At 33.6% G+C, this 21,806-nt stretch overlaps 3 protein-coding genes across 7 annotated transcripts; 2 read left to right on the top strand and 1 right to left on the bottom strand.

Annotated features, from left to right (window-relative positions):
• Positions 1-471: 471 nt before the first annotated feature.
• On the top strand, positions 472-3,826 carry LOC123193555 (E3 ubiquitin-protein ligase RMA1H1-like). Of its 2 annotated transcripts, XM_044606591.1 has the most exons (3): positions 472-635; positions 1,076-1,134; positions 2,891-3,826. In XM_044606591.1, exon 3 carries the CDS (start codon positions 2,937-2,939, stop codon positions 3,657-3,659), a length of 723 nt encoding a protein of 240 aa, XP_044462526.1. In that variant the 5' UTR covers positions 472-635; positions 1,076-1,134; positions 2,891-2,936; the 3' UTR covers positions 3,660-3,826. The 2 variants fall into 2 exon arrangements, with proteins under 2 accessions (XP_044462526.1, XP_044462525.1); XM_044606590.1 differs by lacking the exon at positions 1,076-1,134 and having other exon boundaries at positions 477-635.
• A 4,802-nt stretch (positions 3,827-8,628) lies between these two features.
• Positions 8,629-12,341, bottom strand: LOC123193014 (monothiol glutaredoxin-S17). Its single transcript, XM_044605763.1, has 3 exons — positions 12,013-12,341; positions 11,854-11,928; positions 8,629-10,057 (listed from the first exon to the last, which is right to left on the bottom strand). Exons 1-3 carry the CDS (start codon positions 12,184-12,186, stop codon positions 8,849-8,851), a joined length of 1,458 nt encoding a protein of 485 aa, XP_044461698.1. The 5' UTR covers positions 12,187-12,341; the 3' UTR covers positions 8,629-8,848.
• Positions 12,342-16,297: 3,956 nt separating this feature from the next.
• Positions 16,298-20,499, top strand: LOC123193383. 4 transcript variants are annotated; one of them, XM_044606339.1, is made up of 8 exons: positions 16,298-16,445; positions 16,896-17,096; positions 17,206-17,396; positions 17,523-17,630; positions 17,741-18,970; positions 19,211-19,401; positions 19,645-19,717; positions 20,120-20,499. In XM_044606339.1, exons 2-8 carry the CDS (start codon positions 16,991-16,993, stop codon positions 20,276-20,278), a joined length of 2,058 nt encoding a protein of 685 aa, XP_044462274.1. In that variant the 5' UTR covers positions 16,298-16,445; positions 16,896-16,990; the 3' UTR covers positions 20,279-20,499. The 4 variants fall into 4 exon arrangements, with proteins under 4 accessions (XP_044462274.1, XP_044462271.1, XP_044462272.1 ...); XM_044606336.1 differs by having other exon boundaries at positions 17,741-19,401; XM_044606337.1 differs by having other exon boundaries at positions 16,302-16,445; positions 16,902-17,096; positions 17,741-19,401.
• The last annotated feature ends 1,307 nt before the right edge of the window (positions 20,500-21,806 follow it).

Here is a 21,806-nt window from a genome sequence, read left to right as displayed (position 1 = left end):
TTCTTTAATAATATATGTTAACTTTGTCTAAGAAAAGTTTTTTTTATAAATAATATTATGTTTATATATTTTAAATACATATATATATATATATTTATATATATTATTGTATAATTATATATTATTTTATTTTTAATTTAAAAAGATATATTTATATATTTAAAATAAATATACGTAATCCTATTTTTTAATATAAAGTCAATACTCAGGCCGTTAATGTGATGTACTCATTCTCAAAAATCTTAATTTTTTAAGTAAAATGGTAATCCATCCATTTATAATTATTATAAAGTACCTATGATAAAATAATAAGTAGTTGATAATTGCAAATAGGCGTATTTAATTGGTTTCTAGAAAGTGATCCAATAAGAGAAGAGCACACTGCACACGCGTGGATCACGCAGGGGATGAAGCCACATCAGATTTTAGCCCAAAGTTGAATGGATTCCTTTATAAACTTGTTATACTCTGCCCTTCACCTGCTCTCTTCATCATCAAGCAACTCTCTCTTTCTCTTTATTTTTCTGTCTTATTTTTTTAAAATTAATTTTCTCTCTTGTAACTCCTAAATTCGTCGAATCTCTCACTGCTGAAGGTGCCGCGAAACGTTGTGTTATCAGTTTTATCAGTTTTTGGTACGTGTATTGATCATTTTAATTTAATTTAATTTATTTCTTTGCCTGGAAGCCTGGTTGTTTTTGGAGTTTTTTTTCAATTATAATTTGATGGAAAAGGCATGGATCTTGTGAGCTTTTTTGAATTCGCAATTAGTTGAAGCTGCATTAAATAATTTTGTATGTAGTAATATTAACTGATATTTTTATCTGAAATTTCCCGAAAACGAAGCAATGGGGAATGATAGATTATAATTGGAATTTTTAGAACGTTAAACTAGTTGTTTCGTTGAATTTTGCCGATTCACTTACAGATTTTCGGTGAGATGTATTGTTTGCGCCATTTTTTGTGACTTCTTTCATGAAAGTCACTGAGTGTGAGGGATCAGGTTTCTGTCATAATATCATCCTCACGTCCTTTAATTAGAAGTTGAGATCTAAACCATTTCTGATTCTTCCAGGTAAAAGTGGAGTATGGTGGTTCACTGGTGTAACTGGTTGGAGAACTTAAAATTTTAAGGTTGATAATTTTGTGAGTTTGGATTTTTGGTATCTTGTGAATATAATTTCATTCATGGTGAAACTTTTTCTATAGTAAAAATAGTGTTGTTCTTAAGGAGTGTTTGATTTGTATAATATTTTGTTATCAAAATAGAGAGATTATTTTAAAGATAGATTACTTAAAATATTATAATTAATGGTTAAACAGATAATTAATGTTTATATTATAAGAAATTATAGAGGGTTTGACATCCTTGGATAGAGTAAACTTTAGCTTTACAACGAATATGTGAAATCGTCCAGTCAGAGGTTTGGAATTAGCATGATGAGTGAATGAAAAGAAAAGAAAATTCTAACTTGACTTCTTTTTCTTGGACTGATGGCTTTACTTAATTTTGAAACAATGTTTCTTTCATATCTTTTATAAGTTATTTTTACACTGAGATTACTTGTGAAATACTTTTGCTGTTTCAGTCTAACCATTTTTAGCTTGTTCATATCAAAATCTGATTATTGTTGTCCACTAAATCTCTAAAATTCATATGCATGAATCATATACTCCTGTTCTAGATATTTTTTAGCTCTTTAATAAATGACTGAAGGTGTCCGTACGGTGTCAATGCTTGGAACCCTCTCATTTTGTTTGATTGCATTATTTTCTAAGCTGGATCGTACAGCATCGATCTCCTTTTCCCTGAAATTATTTTGTTCCTATTATTTATTATTTTGTTCCTATTATTTATTTATTATCTCATGTTTGGTGGGTTGGTAATAAATTTCCTGGGTTACTTATTCTACTGGTATCTGTTGGGAAAGTGCGCGCATGTGTTTTAACCACTCTATGTTGGAATTGGACTTGTTCCACGATTTTATGCATTTGTTTCACGATTTTATGCATTTGTTTCCTTTTTGAATGACATCATTAATGTTATCATCAAAGCCAAGAGTAGCTATATTCATCAATTTCTTCTTCTCCCTTGAATTGTTATTTTTCCTATTTTGATTAGACATCTAGCTCTATGCATTTTAGTTTATATATAGCTTATGGTTCAACAAAATTTTTGTGCATTTTTTAAATGTTACATTTGCTAAAGCATTTTGGAAAGTGAGTTAACTTATCATTATCAGCAGATCAAAACATTTTAAATTCTCTTTTTAAGAACATATAATTAAGCCAGAAATGTCACTTCATTGTCATTGCAATATGAAATTTTTGTATGGAACCATAAATAGAAATTCAGTGAATATGAAGTAGGAGAAAGAAGGAAACAAATTAGTACTGTCTCTTTCACTGCAATGTTATGAGATGATAGCGTATGAAAATTATGAATAAAACTTCAACTAGATATTCACTTGAAAAGAAAAGAAATGGAGAAAAACGCGTATAAAGTAGCGTGGCATGCATCATATGCTGTTTGTACGTACATATTTTGATTAAAATAAACGAGTCCAAAGTTGTGGGTCCTTCAAACTTTGTGTTGTTTATCCAATTAATGGATGAGGTGTGTCAGCCCTTACCTCTTGCTCCCTCGGGTGCAAATTAAGTCAAGCGGCAAGGCCATTTTGTTTGGTGTGCCTCTCTTGATCATGAGTTCCAACAAGCTCATTCAGTTGCTTAAGATGCTCTTTTGTACAAAAGACAGCCATTATCGTGTTCTTGCAGTTCTTTTGTTTTTACTCTCCTTTCATCCTAGTAGTGTTGTTAAATATTAATCAATTTTTGTAACCAAGCGCTGATCTTGTTTCTTTTTTTTTTTTTTTTTTTTGGATTTCAGTGTCAAGCAAACACTAGTAGGTACAGCACCTCGCGCAAACAGATCCATGGCTTATGAGCAATATTTTGCCCGGGAATGGAAATCCATTACAGGTGCAGCAACTGGTTCAGACAATTATAATGGTTGCTTTGACTGCAACATCTGCTTGGAGTTTGCATATGAGCCGGTTGTCACCTTATGTGGCCATCTCTACTGCTGGCCCTGCATCTACAAGTGGCTCCATGTTCAGAGTGCCTCCCTTTCTTCTGATGAACACCCACAATGTCCAGTATGCAAGGCAGGCATATCCCACACACAAATGGTTCCCCTCTATGGAAGGGGTCAAACTCCAACTGAATCTGAGCTTCCAGACAAACCGCCTCTTCCTGGCATGGCAATTCCCCCTAGACCACCAGCATGCGGTACCCAAGCTCTTCAATCCCCTTCGTCGAATTCTGTTCAACAGCTTCCATACCGTAATCCTTATCAAACCCAACACTATAATCCTTATCCGGACAGCAGTTTAGAAGATAACTCTCCATCTCCTTTTAATCTTGGGACCACCGGAATGACCAGTTTTCATCATCCTGCAGTCGGTATGTTCGGAGAGCTGGTTTACGCAAGGGTTTTTGGAAATTCAGAAAGCTTACACACATATCCCAACTCCAATCACCTACGGGTTGGTAGTAACCCCCGGTTGAGAAGGCAAGAGATGCAGGCAGAAAAGTCACTAAACAGAATTTCCATCTTCCTTTTCTGCTGCTTTCTTCTGTGCCTTGTTGTATTTTGATCATAGTTAGGTAATTTGTCTTTCTTGTATACTTTGTACAGAGAGTTAAGAGACCCGATGTAAGCTTATTGAAATGGTAGATTAGATATTATATATAACATATAAATGTATATAAATAAGTGTATATTAGAGAAATTTGCTGAAAAATATGAATACAATTTCTGCAATTTATTTTCAGCAAGAATCAGGAGGGAGTCGGTGGCTATGTGGTACTTGGAGTTGATAATTATTTATCATTATAAAATTTCATCCATTTATTTTTTCCACGTGTTGGGTTAAGAGATAAAGGTCACCTGCCTTCTGGTTGTGGGTAATAATAGAGGGTGGGAAACAGCTTGTATTGCGGACGGATTTATGGGTCCACCTATCTCAACTGCCAGCCCCACCGCCATCGCACATAAAAGGTTGCCATCCTAGGTGCCTCACCGCCCATTTAATTAATTTCATCTATTCCATAAATGAAGGTATTCTACTTTAACCAATAATCTTTATTTGTTGAAGTGTCATTATAATTTGTCTCAAAGCTTGATTTGAGAGTTGAAATATCAACCCAATAAGTTATGACTTTCCATTTTATAATTCTAATAATTCCTCTGATTTTTAGAAAATGGTTGAATTCAATTATCATTATAAAATATGTATTTTAATAACTTATATAAGGAAAAAAAAATTTTGATTCTCATGGATAGACAAATCAAAGATTCAAAGGTACGAGACTCTGCTTTTCTTTTTTATTTTTTTTTCACGGTTTGCATTTTTGCCGCTCATGTTTGATACAACCCAATACAAAATATAATAAAATTATAATTAAAAACGATAAGATCATAAAATAATAGATCAATTTCAAAAATCTCATCAACCGGCTTGCAAAAACACTAAGGAGTCACAGATCTTGTTGTGGGGTTTGTCATGCTTGTAAGTTGATTGGACTCATGAGACATGTCAATTAGCAAACCTAGGTAAAAGACCAGCTGTGAGTATAACAAATCATGCTATATTTGGTTTGATAGAGTTTAACACAATCCCTTATCGTGTCTATTCATATGAAAAGAGATTCCACCAGTGTGTGCATATATAAAGTTGTTAAGTCATATCTTGTTGTTGCAAAATTAAAATTAAAAATTCAATTTTAATTCATAATGACAGAAAAATTTGATGTGATTGAATAAAAAAGAAAACTCGTGATCTCATTAAATAAGATTCCTCGAGGACAAAGATTAGGATAGAAAAATGTGAAAACCTAAACCGTTCCCAACCCTAATAAATATATAATATATTAAAATATTATATTAGGTGTAATCAACATTTTCTGAAAAAACCATTTCAGTAATTACGAGGTTGAAAGAAAACGAAGGTCATCGAAATTTGCCAAACTTTTTGTTCTTTCTTTTTTTTTTAATTTTTCTCCACAAGTTTATTTAACATGACAATCGCGATTAACAAATTTGAAATTTAGTTTAAATCCGAAGCTCAATAAATTTGATTTCATAAATCAACGCAACCTTTCTTATCAAATGTTGTCATGTCTATCAACCCTTACACCAGAATTGATTTGAAGCCATGTATGAGAAGCTCACTTTATTTATAAAAAAGAAAAAATTATTATTGATAATATTATATATATTTATAATAAATATTAATTTAAATAATAATAATATTATATTATCTATAATTAAATATTATTTTAATTTTAATTTAAAATTATTTAATTATATAATAACAATTAATTATTAATATTTATTTTATATATTTTTAATATTATACTACCAGGCCCACTCTATGAAAACAAACAACTTCCATAGTTAATTGTCCATCTTGTCATGTCTTTGGTTTGACCTTGTTGTTTATATTGTGTGTGTTTTGTTTTAAAATATATATATATATTATTTTTAATAAAATTATGTGTATTTATTTTAAATATAAATATATATTTTATATATATCATAATATAATTTAATAATTTTAAATTAAAAATAAAATAATATTTAATTATATAATATATATATATAGATATATATAATTGTGTATTTAAAATATAAACCTATAATATTGCCCTGTTTTTATTCATGCTAACTAAAGTAGTTGAGACTTATCTTTTTTGCACTTGGGATTTTCTTATGTTAATTTATTACAAAGTCAATTACTAAATTTCTTTGGTATTTATAGTTTTGTCGGCATAATCTTCCTAGGGCACTCTAAAAGAGAACAAAAAAATAGGCGCTTAATTAAGTATGTACCAAATCAACAGTATGATTGTACGCCCATCCATGGTGTGATGTGAAAAGAAGACTTTAGGCCTAATTAGCAGAAAGAGTAACTCCCTTCCTCATGATCACTTCAAAATATCTTTTGGGTTGTTTCTAGGCCAAACGACTATTTCCCACCCAAGGTTTAGCGTTTTCTCAAAAGTCCCCCCTTTAACTATGGAAACACCAAACACCCACCCATGGCCAGTTAGATTTAACCAAACCCTAACGGTGGTAGGGGTAAAATCGTCATTTTAGCTATAATATTAAAAATAAACTAAAATAGAATCTATTTTGCCCCCCTAAACTTTAAAAACTGAAATTTTCCCCCCGCCTAAGTTTTAAAAAATGGCAGTTTCACCCTAGGGTTTGGTTTTGAAATCTCCGACGACCTCTCCGGCTCCGTTGCCGACGGCCGCTCCCTCCGGAAGCAACCTCTCCTTCCGACGATCTCTTTCCTCCCATTTGGAGGTCCGATCGGCGCCCGGAGATGCCGTAGGAGACGAAGACTTCGTCGGGAAGACGAAGTTCTTTGTCTTCCCAGAAGAAGACCTCTGGGAAGACGACCGTCTTCCCAGACGAGGACGACGGCATCGGCTTCGTCTGGGAAGACGAAGAACTTCGTCTTACCGACGAAGTCTTCGTCTCCCACGGCGTCTCTGGGCGCCGATCGGACCTCCAAATGGGAGGAAAGAGATCGCCGGAAGGAGAGGTTGCTTCCGGAGAGAGCGACCGTCGGCAACGGAGTCGGAGAGGTCGCCGGAGATTTCAAAACCAAACCCTAGGGTGAAACTGTCATTTTTTAAAACTTAGGCGGGGGGAAAATTTCAGTTTTTAAAGTTTAGGGGGGCAAAAGGAGATAAAATTTTCAGCCGTTAGGGTTTGGTTAAATCTAACCGGCCATGGGTGGGTGTTTGGTGTTTCCATAATTAAAGGGGGGACTTTTGAGAAAACGCTAAACCTTGGGTGGGAAATAGTCGTTTGGCCTTGTTTCTAAGTGAAGCTCCGGTTGATAAAGTATAGAAGAAATATTGACTTCATCTGTACTTTATTTATATATTTTATATTAATTAAAAATGAAAAAAATTGACTAGTTAAATAGTCAGTAAACTCCTTAAACTGTTAAGACAAGTTTTAAATTGTAAAATCTATAATTAAAACTAAAATAGACTGTATATCTAAAATAGATAATAATATAATGACAATAGATTATACTGGTCTATTTGATTAAAAATGTTATATTTTTTCATTTCCTATCATTAAGATAATAGGATCACTTCTTATCGAATCAAAAATATGATATCTTTTACTTTCCATAACAACAATATTCGACCATCCAATTACGTAATTACCCATGCAACACTAACGCTATCCTTTTATCTTATAAATAAATGACTACACACAGGCTTAAAGATTACACTTTTAATATTCTTATTGTTATGTTACCGAATTATAAATTCAAATACTTAATAACATATTTATGAACGTAGACTTTCGAGTGATAGATCAAATCTATTAAAAATGAGTCTATTTTCATTAAAATCTTATAATTTATAACTATTCTCAACCACCTTAGACTAAATCACACTCAAAATTTAATGTATTTCTCGTTAGTGTGATTTCAATATCAACAAAAGTAATTCATTTATTAGATAAGAAAAATGAATGGATGGATACTTCATTTTATCGCAAAATGAAACATTAATTTGGTAGGTTATCTATTACCACTCGTAACAAAGTTTTCTATATTCATTTTTACGAGGATTTTTATAAGAAAATGTTTATTAAATTGGAGTGATTTTAGTCACCTCAGGTATATATTAACAATAAAATTATAAGTACATATTTTTTATATATAATTTGAATATATATATAATATGTTATTATGTGATTGAATGATTTTAAATTAAAGATAAAATAATATCCAATCATATAATGACACATCAATTATGTATTTAAATTTTATACCAAAAACGTATACATATAAAATTGCTCATATATTAAATTACTTTTAAAATGATAAATTTATACCTATATTAAATAAATAAACAAGTTTATTTTAGTTTCTTATTCTTCAGAAGTATCTTTGACACTTCATTTTTATTTCATAAACCTTAATTCTTATATTTTATTTAAGCTCAAATCATTGGGATATTTTATATTACCAGCAATAAAAAAGTCAACGTTTTTAATTGTATTTTAAATTTTTAAAAATTATATCTTTTTAATAATGACAATGAGGAGGGTATATAAAATCAGTGAAAATAATGAAATGCACACCATGCTAAAAAAAAAAAAAAGAAAAAAAAGAAGAAGAGTTCTTATGGTATTTATTATTTTTAAGAACTGAGGTATTTTGGTGGGCTTTTTCTTGTTGGGCCCTGAATAAATCTTGAAGCCCATACTTAAATTTTGTCTTTCAATCTCCTCTGCATAATCTGGTTAAGCTATCTTCAACCCCCAATCCATATCCATCTTCAACTTTATCGTAATATAAAGTTGCTTATATGAATAAGTTTATATAATTTATTTATATATATAATTTTATTCTTTATATATTTAACACGTCATTTAGTTTTAGAATTAAGATCGATATTTATATGGCTTATAGGGCAACAAATTCCCAGGATACACACAGAATACGAAAGAAATATGTAAATGATGCGTATGATGAAAACACTCCAAGGACGAAGAAAACAGTCAATATCCAGACACACTAGCAGTTCACCAACTTGAAAACATTCAAGTACAAACTTCATCATACAGCTTAGCACAAAGTATGCAACACTAGTTATAGCAGAAAACCATATGATATTAAGTCACCATAGCTTACATCAAGCAAACTTTTGCAACATGCATTATGTCCAGGGCAACTCTGCCAAAGATAAAATGAAATTTATCCCAGGTTTATCTTGTATTAATTGATGAAAAATTGCATCAACCCTACTCTGATAGGGTGGATTTCAGCTCTCCATTGTTCTTTAGCTCCATCACAATGTCGCAACCCCCTATCAGCTCGCCATTGGAGTATAGCTGGGGGAAGGTTGGCCAGTTAGAGTAGACTTTTAATCCCTGCCTCACTTCCTCGTCGCTTAAAATATCGAATGACCCAAAACTCACACCCTCCTCCCTAAGGGCATTGACAACTTTGGAACTGAAACCGCATCTAGGAGCATCCGGAGTACCCTTCATGAAGAGCATCACTGGTGATGACTTAGTTAAATTCTTCAGTCGATCTTCAAGGGTCTCTTTCTGATTGATAACACCTTTTTCAGCCAAAACCTTCTTAAGTTCCCCACTCTTTTGCATCTCCAAGACAATGTCTGATCCACCAATAAGTTCACCCTTGATATATAGTTGGGGATAACTAGACCAGTTTGAATAAACTTTAAGACTTTGGCGAACCTCTTCATCAGTGAGTATGTCAAAACTCCCAAAGTCAACTTTTTCTTGTTGGAGGATTTCAACTACCTTCCCACTGAATCCACACTTGGGTTCTTCTGGTTTTCCCTTCATAAACAGCATCACAGGAGTTGAATTAATCAGGCTTTCCAGCCGAGAGGCAACAGTTGTGCTTAAGCCAGTTGATCCACAGATGCCACTTTTTCCACTTCCATCAACAGTTTCAATCCCATGATCTCGGAAAATGTCTTTTAGTTCACCACTCTTGTGCATAGCAATTGCTATGTCACACCCACCAAGAAGTTCTCCTTTACAGTAGAGCTGAGGGAATGTTGGCCAGTTAGAGAATTTCTTCAATCCCTCACGAACTTCTTTGTCAGAAAGAATGTCAAAACTTCCAAATGTAACCTTTTCATCTTTCAAAATGTCAACAACTTGCCTACTGAATCCACACTTCGGCTCTTCAGGGCTTCCTTTCATAAATAACATTACAGGATGAGAGTCAATCAGCTGCTGCAGTCGCTTTTTAAGTGCATCACCAAGTCCTGGTTGCACTTGGTTGTTCAATTGAGAAGAGCCGTTCTCCTGTGCTAGCTCTTTCACAGCTTCAAGGACAGTGGCTCCTGCAGCCATCCCAAGGCTGGCAGGAGCTGCAGGTTCTCCTGGGTTTACTGATCCAGCAACCTTGGCAACCTTGTTGGCCAAACTAGATGGATCTGCACCCTCCAATTTATCAACACTTTTACCATCCTGCCAATAAAATTCATTAACAGGACTTTCAGCAGGAAACATTGAGCCACTTAGAAAATTACTGTTGCAAATGCCAAACTCAAAAATCATAAATAACTTGACCTGTTAAACAAACCAAAAAGTTAACCAAAGGGGGAAAATCTGTAGAGTCAGCACAGATCTACAGTAAGGGAACAAATGAAACAATATAATCACCTAAATTTCATGAGTATCATTTTTTCTGAAAATAATATGGAAGGGCTTTTTCGAAGATGCCACTCATTTGATTTTGATTGGAACCCCATTTTGTTAACAATAAATCAGAAGAATAAATTTGTCAACCAGATCGAATAATTGACAAGGTAGATCAATTAATTATGATCATGCTTTATACTGAAATACCCTGAAAGTTACCATCCATAATATGCTAAGACATCTGGAAGTCTTTAACTGATTGTGGTAACCACACAACTCTAGTGGTCCTAAAACCATGTTGACATAAGGCCACTTACCTCAGCAGCAGACTAAATTTCTTGGGCAAGTCCAATATTTATTGAAGAATATCGGATAAAACTATCAACATGTTATGTGATATCAATATAGTTTTTTTGTTAAAACAAAAAGAACATTCAGTGGATTGAAAGCTACAGCTCTCCCAACTACTATATCCTAATTTTATCAGTATTAGGGATCTACATGAACATGATTTGTTAAGGACCAACTTAGCCTAAGCCCCCAGTAAGGAAGTGGAAGTATACACAAAATAAACCACAAAAGGTAGAAGACACAAAGGCAACTTTCACTTAACTTCTTCATACCAATAAAAATTAGACTTATTCCTAGTGTCACCAATGTTCACCTCCCTCCACTATCATGAGAGTCATACCACAAATCTATCACCTTGCTTAAAGTATCTTCTATGAGGCTAAACTTTGAGGGACTCAAATTAATAAACTCTACCTATTGTTTCATTGGTGTAATAATAGACAAATCAACATGTCAAATGTGTTTGATTAGCAATATCCAACCTCCACATTTGCACAGTGCACATATGAAAAAAATTTAACGTAGCATCACGGTTACAAATCACCTATCTAGAATACCAGATTCCAACAATTCACTTTTCAAAAATTTCAGCCAAATTTAGTTAAAATCATCTGTGCTGGGTGGTTTCCCAAATGTTTACAGCAATGATTTTAAAATTCTATGACATCTACTGATAGAGCCATAATATACCTTATCATCACAAATTCTCTCCTCACTCAACATTGCCATCTGTGTGATATAGATTCAAACACCATAAACTCCAACTATCACTTCTCAAGATTACATCACCACAATCTAATTGTATCTTTTTGCATTTTTTTCACTCATGAAGAAATATTGCTTACACTTCCAGTGCAAAGGAACAGCAAATATAAATTTAAAAGTTAAAAAAAAAAAAACACAATGAATCAGATTGAAAGGTCCATGATCATGGATCTAGCCAAGAATATTCCAATCAACCCAGTGGGATCAACATAACTTTGTAATAACATACAGAAAACTCAATACTAAAAATAATGGTATTAGAGACTGAAAGCCACAATCAAAAGCAAAAGTGACTACAATTCCTCGATTGACACAGTTAAAACAGTATCATTCAAACCAAAAATACTAATTTCTTCCATTTGTTAAAGAACAAAACAAGTATATCTCCATACTCACGACCCTCTCAATACATAAAACGAAGACTAAAACGGAAGAGTCACACACACACACACACACACACACACACACACACATATATATATATATATAAAAACTAAAAAATATACCTTGAAGAAGACAAAATAAGGTACAGCGGCAACAGAGTAAGCCTCGGATATTTCAGGTTGCTCTTCAGCTTCAACCTACAATTCCCATTTCAAATACTTAACCAACGACGTCTATTAAAAAAAATTAAAAAAATCGAAATCCGAAATTAAAAATCTAACTCTGAAGAAATGGGCATTAGGGAAATCGGTAGAGAGTTGTGAAAAAACTTGGTCCATGTGCTTAGAGGCTTCACACCATGAAGCCCAAAAGTGGAGGATAACCGGTGCGCCACTCTGGCGCACGTTATCCAATTCCTCCATTGATTTCAACTCTTTCACTGAACCACCACCCATGACTCTTCTCTTCTGTTTCTTCACAACCTCTTCACACCCACACACACAGATAATAACTTCTTTCTTTATTTATGCTCTACAGTCACCACAGACAACCCAACACCCCGATTCCAAAACCTAGAAGCCACCTTTTTCTTTTCTTTAATCTTTCGTGACGAAGAATATCGTACTCAATTACCACCGTTGATTTCCGAATATGTCATTTTATTTTGATTTTGGGTTGCTCTTTTCACATCAGCTCCCTTGAGATTATATGCTTACAAAAAAATCCCACATGTTTAGAAAACTTCCCTAAGTCCCCTCATATATTAGTAGTCATCAATGATTTTATTTGTTCTCTCTTTTTGGCTGCGGATGAGCAGAGTCGAGCCAACATGAGAAGAGTTTGGCTCAAATTTAGTTTGATTACATACATAAAATTTCAAATTTATCAAACTAAAACATTTTAATTTAAAAAAAAAAACATTTTTCAGCTGCAACAAGAGCAAAGTGTATGAAATGTTTTTTCCTGCTAGCATCCCTCCTGCATTCTCTTCCATTTTAATGCCTCATTTACTCACTCCAACAAAAATAAGGCAAACTTGACTCTATATAAACCCCATCCCTGTAGAGCCATTCATTCAGAGCATCCAAGTTTGCTTAACCAGTTAAAAATGGCAGCACCCAGATTGATGTTCTTAGCCATTCTGGTTTCACTATGCTCAGGACCCACCTGTTCTAGCAGAGTTAATCCCCCTGCAGCCGAAAAAAATACCAGCCAGTCCTATTTTGATCACGCTGAGAAAAACAATATCACCATCACCAATATTACCAACTCTCAATCCAGTCAAGTCGCTTGCGAGCAGCCGTGTGTACCTTCTTGCATTGATCCGAGCCCATGTTGCCAATGTTATCAGCCATGTTACCCTGGGGATGACTCATATGGTTGCAGTCTAGGCTGTCCAGTGTATGTGGTTTCTCCTTCCGACGAACAGCGTTGCAATGAGCGATGTCCCTCTCCACCTCCTCCTCCTCCTTGCAGCTGCGGGGTGCCGATGGGTACTGGAAGTGATATGCCTATTGATTGTGGTCACGTAGTGCGATCACTGAACGATTCCCTGGCTCTGGCTCCTTGAAAGCAGCATGCTAATGCCACCGTGCCCTAGTCTGAGACGGTGGACGTCCGGCCGGGTTCATGCTCCAATTGCATGTTATATCTGAAGCCTGTTTAATTGTTGCATTTAGCATTTAATAAGACCTTCAGAATCATTTTCAATAAAGCCTAACGAATTTCTTATATGATGATCCCATTTCAGTTTACACTTTTTTTGTTTTCTTAATCAGAGAAAAAAAAAGATCATTTAAATATTATTAAAAAAATTGCCGAAATAATTGTCAAAAGAAGTAAGAATTATTTTAATGGAAAATATAATAGGAAAATCACTGGGGAAGAAGATATAATAACAGGCGTTACCCATTCAACCCGTTTGGATGTAAAATCATACATCATTTAAGTACTTATTCATTTTATATAAAACAAAAAAATGTTTGATTTGGATAATATTTTATTATCAAAATATAAAAATTATTTTAAAAATAAATTATTTAAACGATTATTAAATATAAATTATTATTATATTTGATACAATTTAATAAAAATAAATAAATAATTATTTTATTTAATTAAAGATAACAAAATATAAATTACTACAGTAATCTTTACTGACTAACCAAAACGTCCCTAAAAATTCAATGTGTGCCTACCACTTATTTTGCTGAGAAAACCAGCATGATAGCTACGTGAATGCATGAACAAGACGCATGAAATTGTGTGTTTCCTTGGATTAATTGCAGCGTCCGACTCCACAAGTTAATTCATCTGCCGGGAAACATCTAATTTGCTCAAAATGGCAGATCCCGTTCGGGTTTACAGTTTTTTTTTAGCTTTACTAAGCTGAGGACTTCACTCTTCCTCTTTGTAATTTTAATCTGGCCGAAGGACTTATTCTCATTCAAGTTTTATTTCATTTCCAAACATCCTACTCAGTTTCAAAAATCTAAATATTTATTCATTATTTAATTTTTATTAAATTTTTTAGTTAGTTATAAAGATAAAATCGTAATTTTATCATTAATATTAAAATAAATAAAATTATATTTCATTTTTTCTTCTTAATTTAAAAAACTAATAATTTCTCTCATTTAAAAGTTTGAAAACTTATATTTTCCCTCTAGAATGATTTTTCTTCGTTCTGATGATTACTCCAAGAAGGTCATCGGCCGACCTTCCCAAAACCTCAGTCCCTGAAGGTTTCTCGATGTGAAAACCACTAAAAAGTCAATCGAAATGGCCAACGATGTTGCACAAATTTGTGTGACCTTCGATCAATTGAGCATCCGTCGAACATCACACAAATTTTGATGTTACCACATCGGGAAACCACCAGGAAGGGAGATGGTGGGAAGGCCAACCGACGACCTTCTTGGAGTAGTAGCTGGATGAGAGAAAAATCAAATTCAAGTTTTTAAACTTTTAGATAGGAAAAATTGTTAATTTTTTAATCAAAAGTGATAAAATGAGATATAATTTTTTTTAATATTAATTATAAAATAACGTTCTTATTTTTATAACTAACTGAAAAATATAACGAAAGTTAAATGATGGGTAGATATTTGGATTTTTAAAATCCCGCAAGTAAAACTTTGGAAATGGACTAAAACTTGGGTGCAAATAAGTCCTTTCGCCTTTTAATCTTCAACAATTAAGCTCCACCAATTGCATGAGTCAATTCCTTAGTTTACTGAATACACCAAGTTTATATATATTAACAATATATACACATAGAGTAATATTATGTATATCTATTTTGTGTACATAAATATATACAAACTCATATGTGTCATCATATGATTGATTATTATTTTATTTTTAATTCAAAATCATCCAATCACATGATGACACATATAAATATGTATATATTGTGTATACCTAATATAGGTAAACATAGTTTTACATATTCATGCAAGGGTTAATAAAACCAAGTAAAACATTAGAAATTTGAGTTTGAGCCTTTATTTTTACAACTGGAAAACCCATTTAAATCCCATTACGTGCGTCTAATATTTTGTTCACATGACCAACATGATTAGCTCTGTTACCCAATTTTACGCCTTATTTTAGTGTCGTCATCTCTTACAGATTTACCCACCAAGCAAAACTCTACTATAAAAAGCCTTGATGGTTGGTGAGTGGGTACTTAGAGCCTCAATTCTCAGTGGCAAACTTTGCTGAATTAAAACAACCAATTATGGCGGTACCCAGATCGGTTTACATAGCCTTGTTTGTTTCACTTCTCTTAGGAGCCTGCTCTTCTCACAGACCTATGCCTGAGGGTAAAGATGATGAAATGATGAACATGACCTCTGGCGAGAATAAAAATCTCACCAATGCCATTGAAGGGAAGAACTTTTCATATACTCTTGCAGAAGCCATGGATCCTCATCTTAATGATGACCAAGTTTGCTCAGATTGCATTTTTGAAGACTGTAGAAATTGTTTTGCTATCTGGAGTGAAGAGCAAAATGGGGAGGCCATTGCCGAAGCTCCGGAGTCGGGGGAGGCCTTTGCTGAAGCACCGGAGTCAGGGTAGGCCTGTTGTTGCTCCTACGTGAGCCTTTAGGCTTTGAGAATGATGTACTACGCAATAGAATAAGACTTTGTACTGCCTCACGCTTGGTTTTAATAAAAGAAACTAGTTGAATCAAATTTATATGGAAATCTCTAACACAACGTGTTATGATTTAGCTCGACATCTCATTAAATCGAGTTTTTTTAATTATTTTTAAATAAAATTTGATCTTAAACTAACAATTTTAGTTTTAAATTCAGCCTGAACTTACCATTATTTCAGTTTAAATGACCTTAGATAGTAATTTTAAGCCATGGATAGAGTTTAATACTTAAATAAATATATAAATAGTAGCAAATTGTAAGAACAAAAAAAACAAAGAGGAAAGAAAATATTGAACTTGCTAGAGCACGAAGTGTCAAATTTAAGGGAAGCGGCAATAATCTGGTTTTACAGGTGTCAGTTTTCAATTGGCTATGTCTTTTTGTTACAATGAATCTGCCCACACATGAATGCGGTTTAATGGACATAATTTTTCGCCGATTCACTTTTTTCCTTCGCTGCCCTAATCGCACCTCGTGTCATGTTCAAAACTCACCGGCCGTTTAACTGCGATTTCGATTCTATAACCGGTAGAAGCCACAGAAAAAGGTTTTTCTTGTTCGAAATTCTTTATATATTTTTTTCGATTTTTTTTTTCTGGAACCTCTTTATGTTATTTTGAATTTCTTTTTAGACTTTGGTTCTTCTCCTCCTTAAGTTGAATTTCCTTTTCTCTGAATAAAACTTTTCTTGCTTTTTGAATTTTTTTTTATGTACTAATAGGCGTTCAATGAGATATATAAGGACCAATCTTGTAGTGTAATTGACAAGTATTACTCGTGAGGAGCTGACAGTTTGTTTCTTTTTCTAATGAGAATTACACTTGGTCCTTCGTATTGTTTTGTTTATATTGTGAACATTGGATAAAAGTGACATAAATTTGTGAACTGTGCCGATTTTCATATGCGTTTTTGTCGTTGGTGAATTTGTGCTGTTTGTGCGAATTGTGAATTTTTAATTTTGAGAACGCTTACAGTTTTGTTCTATGTTGTAAAATGGATTAAGTTAAGCGTTTTCCTATCAACTGGCGCCATTGCATGGAGTACCAGCGTGGAGAAGGTCAAACGATTTGGAAGTTTTAATTTTTGCTATAAATGGATTCTTTGACTGGGTTTTCTTCTGGCAATCGTAACCTTCCATGGCTTTGGATTATTGAGTATTTAGCCAGCTTCAAGCAAGTAGACACATCTGTTTTGCATGGTATGTATGTGCAGATTGAAGTATGTGTTTAAAGGTGGACGTGATTGTTTCCTCTTGTTTTGATTGGTCTTTCGTAATAAGGGTTTTCTGTGGCTTTTTCTTATTTCAGATTTGGTTGAAATGGCCCCACAGTTACCTGATGATTTGGCAAAAAATACGAGGGAAATGGTCGCGTTGAGATGTTTGGAGGATATGTTTGGTGAATCAAATGAACCTGACTGCATTTCAGATACAGAGGACAAAGTTGGATTTGCTTTTACAGAAAGCTGTGAAGATGTTCTTCAACACATACTGCAGGAGGTAATGTTGTAATTTTTTTTTCTGATTTTTGTGGGCTTTAAAGAGCAAATCTGCCTTTTATTATGGAAACCCAATTGGTTCTGGTAGGTTTTATTTTAAATTTAGTTGTAAAATTCTTTTTTACAGGCATCGGCTTTAGATCTCAAAATGGATGGACCAGAGTTGTTGAAATGGGATGTTCATCCCTTTATTATGCATAAAAGAGCTTTTATGCCTAAATGTGCTTTACAACAGGTAAAGCAAATTCTTGCTATATTGCTTTTCTTGTTGCAGGATAAGGGATATTAGATTATCAATTTCCATTAGCCATTTGTAACGTGCTTTTTATTGCTGCCTACAAACAGCTGAAAGGTATGATTCTTGAAGGTAATAATCCGTTGGCTGCCTCCTTGAAGGAAAGTAGTGGACTGATGTGTGTAAATGGGAGTGGAAGAACCCTCACTGCTGATGTCAATCATAATGCAATGACATGGAGATTTAATGAGACAGGCACTCATGTCCAAACAATGGCTACAAATGAGAGTTTGATCCCTCCAACCTGTGAAAATGAGAATGAAGCATCAGGAAATAATTTGCATAATACAAATTTATTAGCTTCTAAGAGGAACAGAAATGATTCAAATAACTTGGCTGATGATGAGAATATGGAAGGAGACTTCAATGAGATTCAAGGGGAATTTGATCTCCATTCTAATGTCCAAAAGCTTAAGCAGGATGCAAATTATACTGATAAATCTCTAGTACAGAACTCAGTTCCTCAGCCTTGTTGTGAGTCATTAGAAAATCTTCAAGAAAGAGTTGTTGGAGTTGATGGAGGAGAAGGTTGTGTTGTTGCAAACCAATCTCAAGATGCGGGCATGGAGGAAAGCCAGTTTCCAGATGATGGCTGTTCAGAGAGGGTTGGACGGGGTGGTGATCTTAATGATGACCAAATCAAGGATAATCAAACAATGGTTGATCATATTCCTGATAAAATGTGTCAAGATACATCTGGAGATGAAGCTATTCAAAATATGTATGTGGATGAAGTCAATGTTAATGAACCAAGAACATCAACAGATGCAACCTTATTGGAAACTCAGCTAAATGATTATGCAAATAAGTCTAAAGGTCAGACGGAGTCTTTGCATGAAGAAGAAATGTCAAGTGACGATGATGAATATCTGAATGAGAGAAATGATGTTGCCAAGACGAAGAGTCATTTCTTCAGCTCCCAAGGCTTCTTAGAGAATGATTTCCTGGCAGCAAGCAGCTTTACAGAACAAAACCTTTGTATGAAATGTAACAAAGATGGTCAGTTGTTGGGTTGTAACACTAGTAGTTGTCCACTGGTGGTTCACGAGAATTGCTTGGGTTACCCTGCACATTTTGATGAAATGGGAAATTTTTATTGTCCTTTCTGTGCATATTCTCTTGCCATTTCTGAATACCTGGAAGCTAAGAAGAAAGCTTCCATAGCAAGGAAGAGACTAGCTTCATTTTTTCAGAAGAGTTTGCAGCAGCATCCAAATGAATCTGCTGAGGAGTTGCACAAAAAAGAGCAGACTCATTCTAGACAAAATGGAACAAATGAAATTTATGATAATGGTCACTGTGGAGGACGAAAACATAACCAAGTGAAACAAAATGGCCAGAAAGTACATGATTTTAGTGATCATCTTTGTCAGGAAAGTATCAGTAACAGGAATCAATCAGAGCCTTCTGCATCATGTTTCAAGAACAATTTGCCTTGTATAGAAGAAATGGCAAATTTAGCTAGTGCAACAGTTTCTGTTTCTTACGGAGGAACGGTAGGGAAAAAGAATATATTTGAAGAGCGTCCATCAGTAGGAGCTCTTGTAGAAAAACAGGATCAAACACCGATTAACTGTAGGTCTGATGATGATAATTTAACCCGGACAGATGCAGATGTAGCCCCTGTGGATCTGAGAGAAGCTGAAGGGGAAAATGCTAAGTTCAATATTTCTAGTTACTCAATACGTGTCCGCAAGCAAGAGAGGCAGTAGTAAGTTTTTTTTTTTAAATCCATGGTGCTTAATATCATGCCATTTCTAGTTCTATACTTTTGTCCACCCTTAGACTTGATACTCTTAGAAACATAACAGAAAGATGGGAACCACAAGTGCTTGTAAGAATCATGCTATCTCTTATATTTGCACATGCATGCTTTTTAAGTAGGAAGTCTGGTGTAGCAGATCATATAGATGTATTTTTATTAACTGCTGACTAACATTTTTTCTTATTCCAGTACATACCCTGCAATTCCTCAGTTGAGACGGAAAAAAGTTCCTTGGACAGCTGAAGAGGAAGAGATGCTTAAGGTAAGTTGATATATAGGGTTAGCTAAAGAGCCCCATATTATTCTACCCAAGTTTTGTCCACACACACACATACATATTCTGAACATGTTTCAAACACCATGTACAATTGTGGATTTTCTTTCTTCTGCAAGTTGTATTGTACATAAGATGATTGAACTTTTGGGTACATTCTGTTTTTTAATTTCAAAATTTAAGAAGTGCATATATTACATGTGTCCCATATCTTGCAAGCATTATAATTATTTAGATTATATCAGGCCTAACATTACAACTTTGGTTTTTCACACTCTGAATTTTGATCTGGAATTCATGGTTCTTTGAGTGACAGCATTTCTTTTCATCATTGAATTTTTTGTTCTATCATGTATTGTTAAATATTAAATGCTGCTTATACTCTTGCAGAAGGGGGTAAAGAGATTTACTACTGGTGTTGATGATAGAAATATTCCATGGAAGATGATTTTAGAATTTGGTAGTTCTGTGTTTCTGAAAGGTCGTACGGCCATAGACTTGAAGGATAAATGGAGAAACATGTGCAAAGGAAGTCCAAGAACCAAATGAAATGTTGTCATGGAGGTCTGTTTTCTCATGTAAATACATTTTGCTATCTTCTCTGCCTCTCTAATATAGTGAACCAGAGATTAGTAACTTCTGATAGTCAAAGATCGTGTCAATGTAAATCTGATGTGATATATATGTTGTATGCAAGTTTTGCTTATCGATCACCATTTCTGTAAATAATTATATGTAGTTCCAACCTAAGAGGATAAGAACTTGTTAAAGACCTGTGGCCAATGTTTTCATGGTTGGATCGGACCTTGACTAAGGGGAGCGGTTTAGTTTGAATTGATGGTTAGATGTAAACAATTTAAATTACATATTAAAAATAATTTTATATAATTGATCGTTAAAATATAATTTAAATTATTTTAATATAAAAATAAATCTGGTTTGATGGCACTAAAAATATAAAGATGGCAATAACTAGAGCTAGAGTTATTCAATTACCACTTATGTTCTATAAAAGGTATGGAACTTTGTTGTTTTTTTTCTTTTTTTGGGTAAAAGAGAATAAATTTTCAAAATTTTCTCTTAAATAAATCAAAATTTTAAATTTTTTTATTAAATGGTTAAACTTTTACTATTAAGTACAATTAGTTATATTATTTTTAAAACAAAACAAATCTTCATAATTTTGTTTGTGTAAAAGGAGCATAAGAGTTTGATGCTAGTTATTTGACCAAATAAGAGCATGTGGATCTAATAGATCCTATTACTAAAATATTTCTAGAAAATGATTCAAGTCTCTTAAAGTAGGATTCAAACCTATAATCAATCAAGTAATAGTCGATCATTTTACCACTAAGTTTAATATATTCAAAAAATACTGAAAATTTGGTTTTTTCAATAAAAAAATCTGAGAGTTTGATTCTTTCAATAAAAAAGATAAATATTAATCGTTTTAATTAAAAGAAGTAATAGTTCAATATTTCTGATATTGTTATCTTAATAAAAAAATAACAAATCAAATTGTGAGAATGGTTCTTCCTACCTTTTTGAAAAAAAAAGATAACTTTTTTGTATTGATGTTAACACTTAATATTGATTAGAATCAAATTATGAATAAGTGAGATTCTAGTAGTTAGATCATGATTCACTCTGGTCAAATTGTCAACCCTGGTTTTAGGATGAGTCTGATCTTAGTTTGCCTTTTCAGAATTAGTGAGATCAGCCGGTTAATACTTGCCCTCGGGTCCTAGTCAGAGTGACCCAATTGAATGCTCTATTCTGGCTTTAAAAAACATGCTCATGACCATTACATTTATTCCTAATTAATGAGGAAATCTTATCAGGTGCATTGCTAGTCACCTGGTTCATGACCATGCTGATTTGTTGAATATTTGGTGTCTATTTCTTCGAGTTATGTCGACTGTTTAATAATAAGCATCGAACATTCTTTCTTCCTCATTATTATAACGTGATTGATAGCTATCAGTCTGAGATGTTGAGTTATTTTGTGTTCAGCTGGGCGCAAATTCATATACATGTACTATAATTAAGTGCTCGAAAGAAATGAAATCAAAGTAAG

The sequence above is a fragment of the Mangifera indica genome, chromosome 12 (assembly GCF_011075055.1).
Source record: "Mangifera indica cultivar Alphonso chromosome 12, CATAS_Mindica_2.1, whole genome shotgun sequence".
In the NCBI taxonomy this organism is placed as follows: Eukaryota; Viridiplantae; Streptophyta; class Magnoliopsida; order Sapindales; family Anacardiaceae; genus Mangifera; species Mangifera indica.
This window is presented reverse-complemented; position numbering and strand designations above follow the sequence as displayed.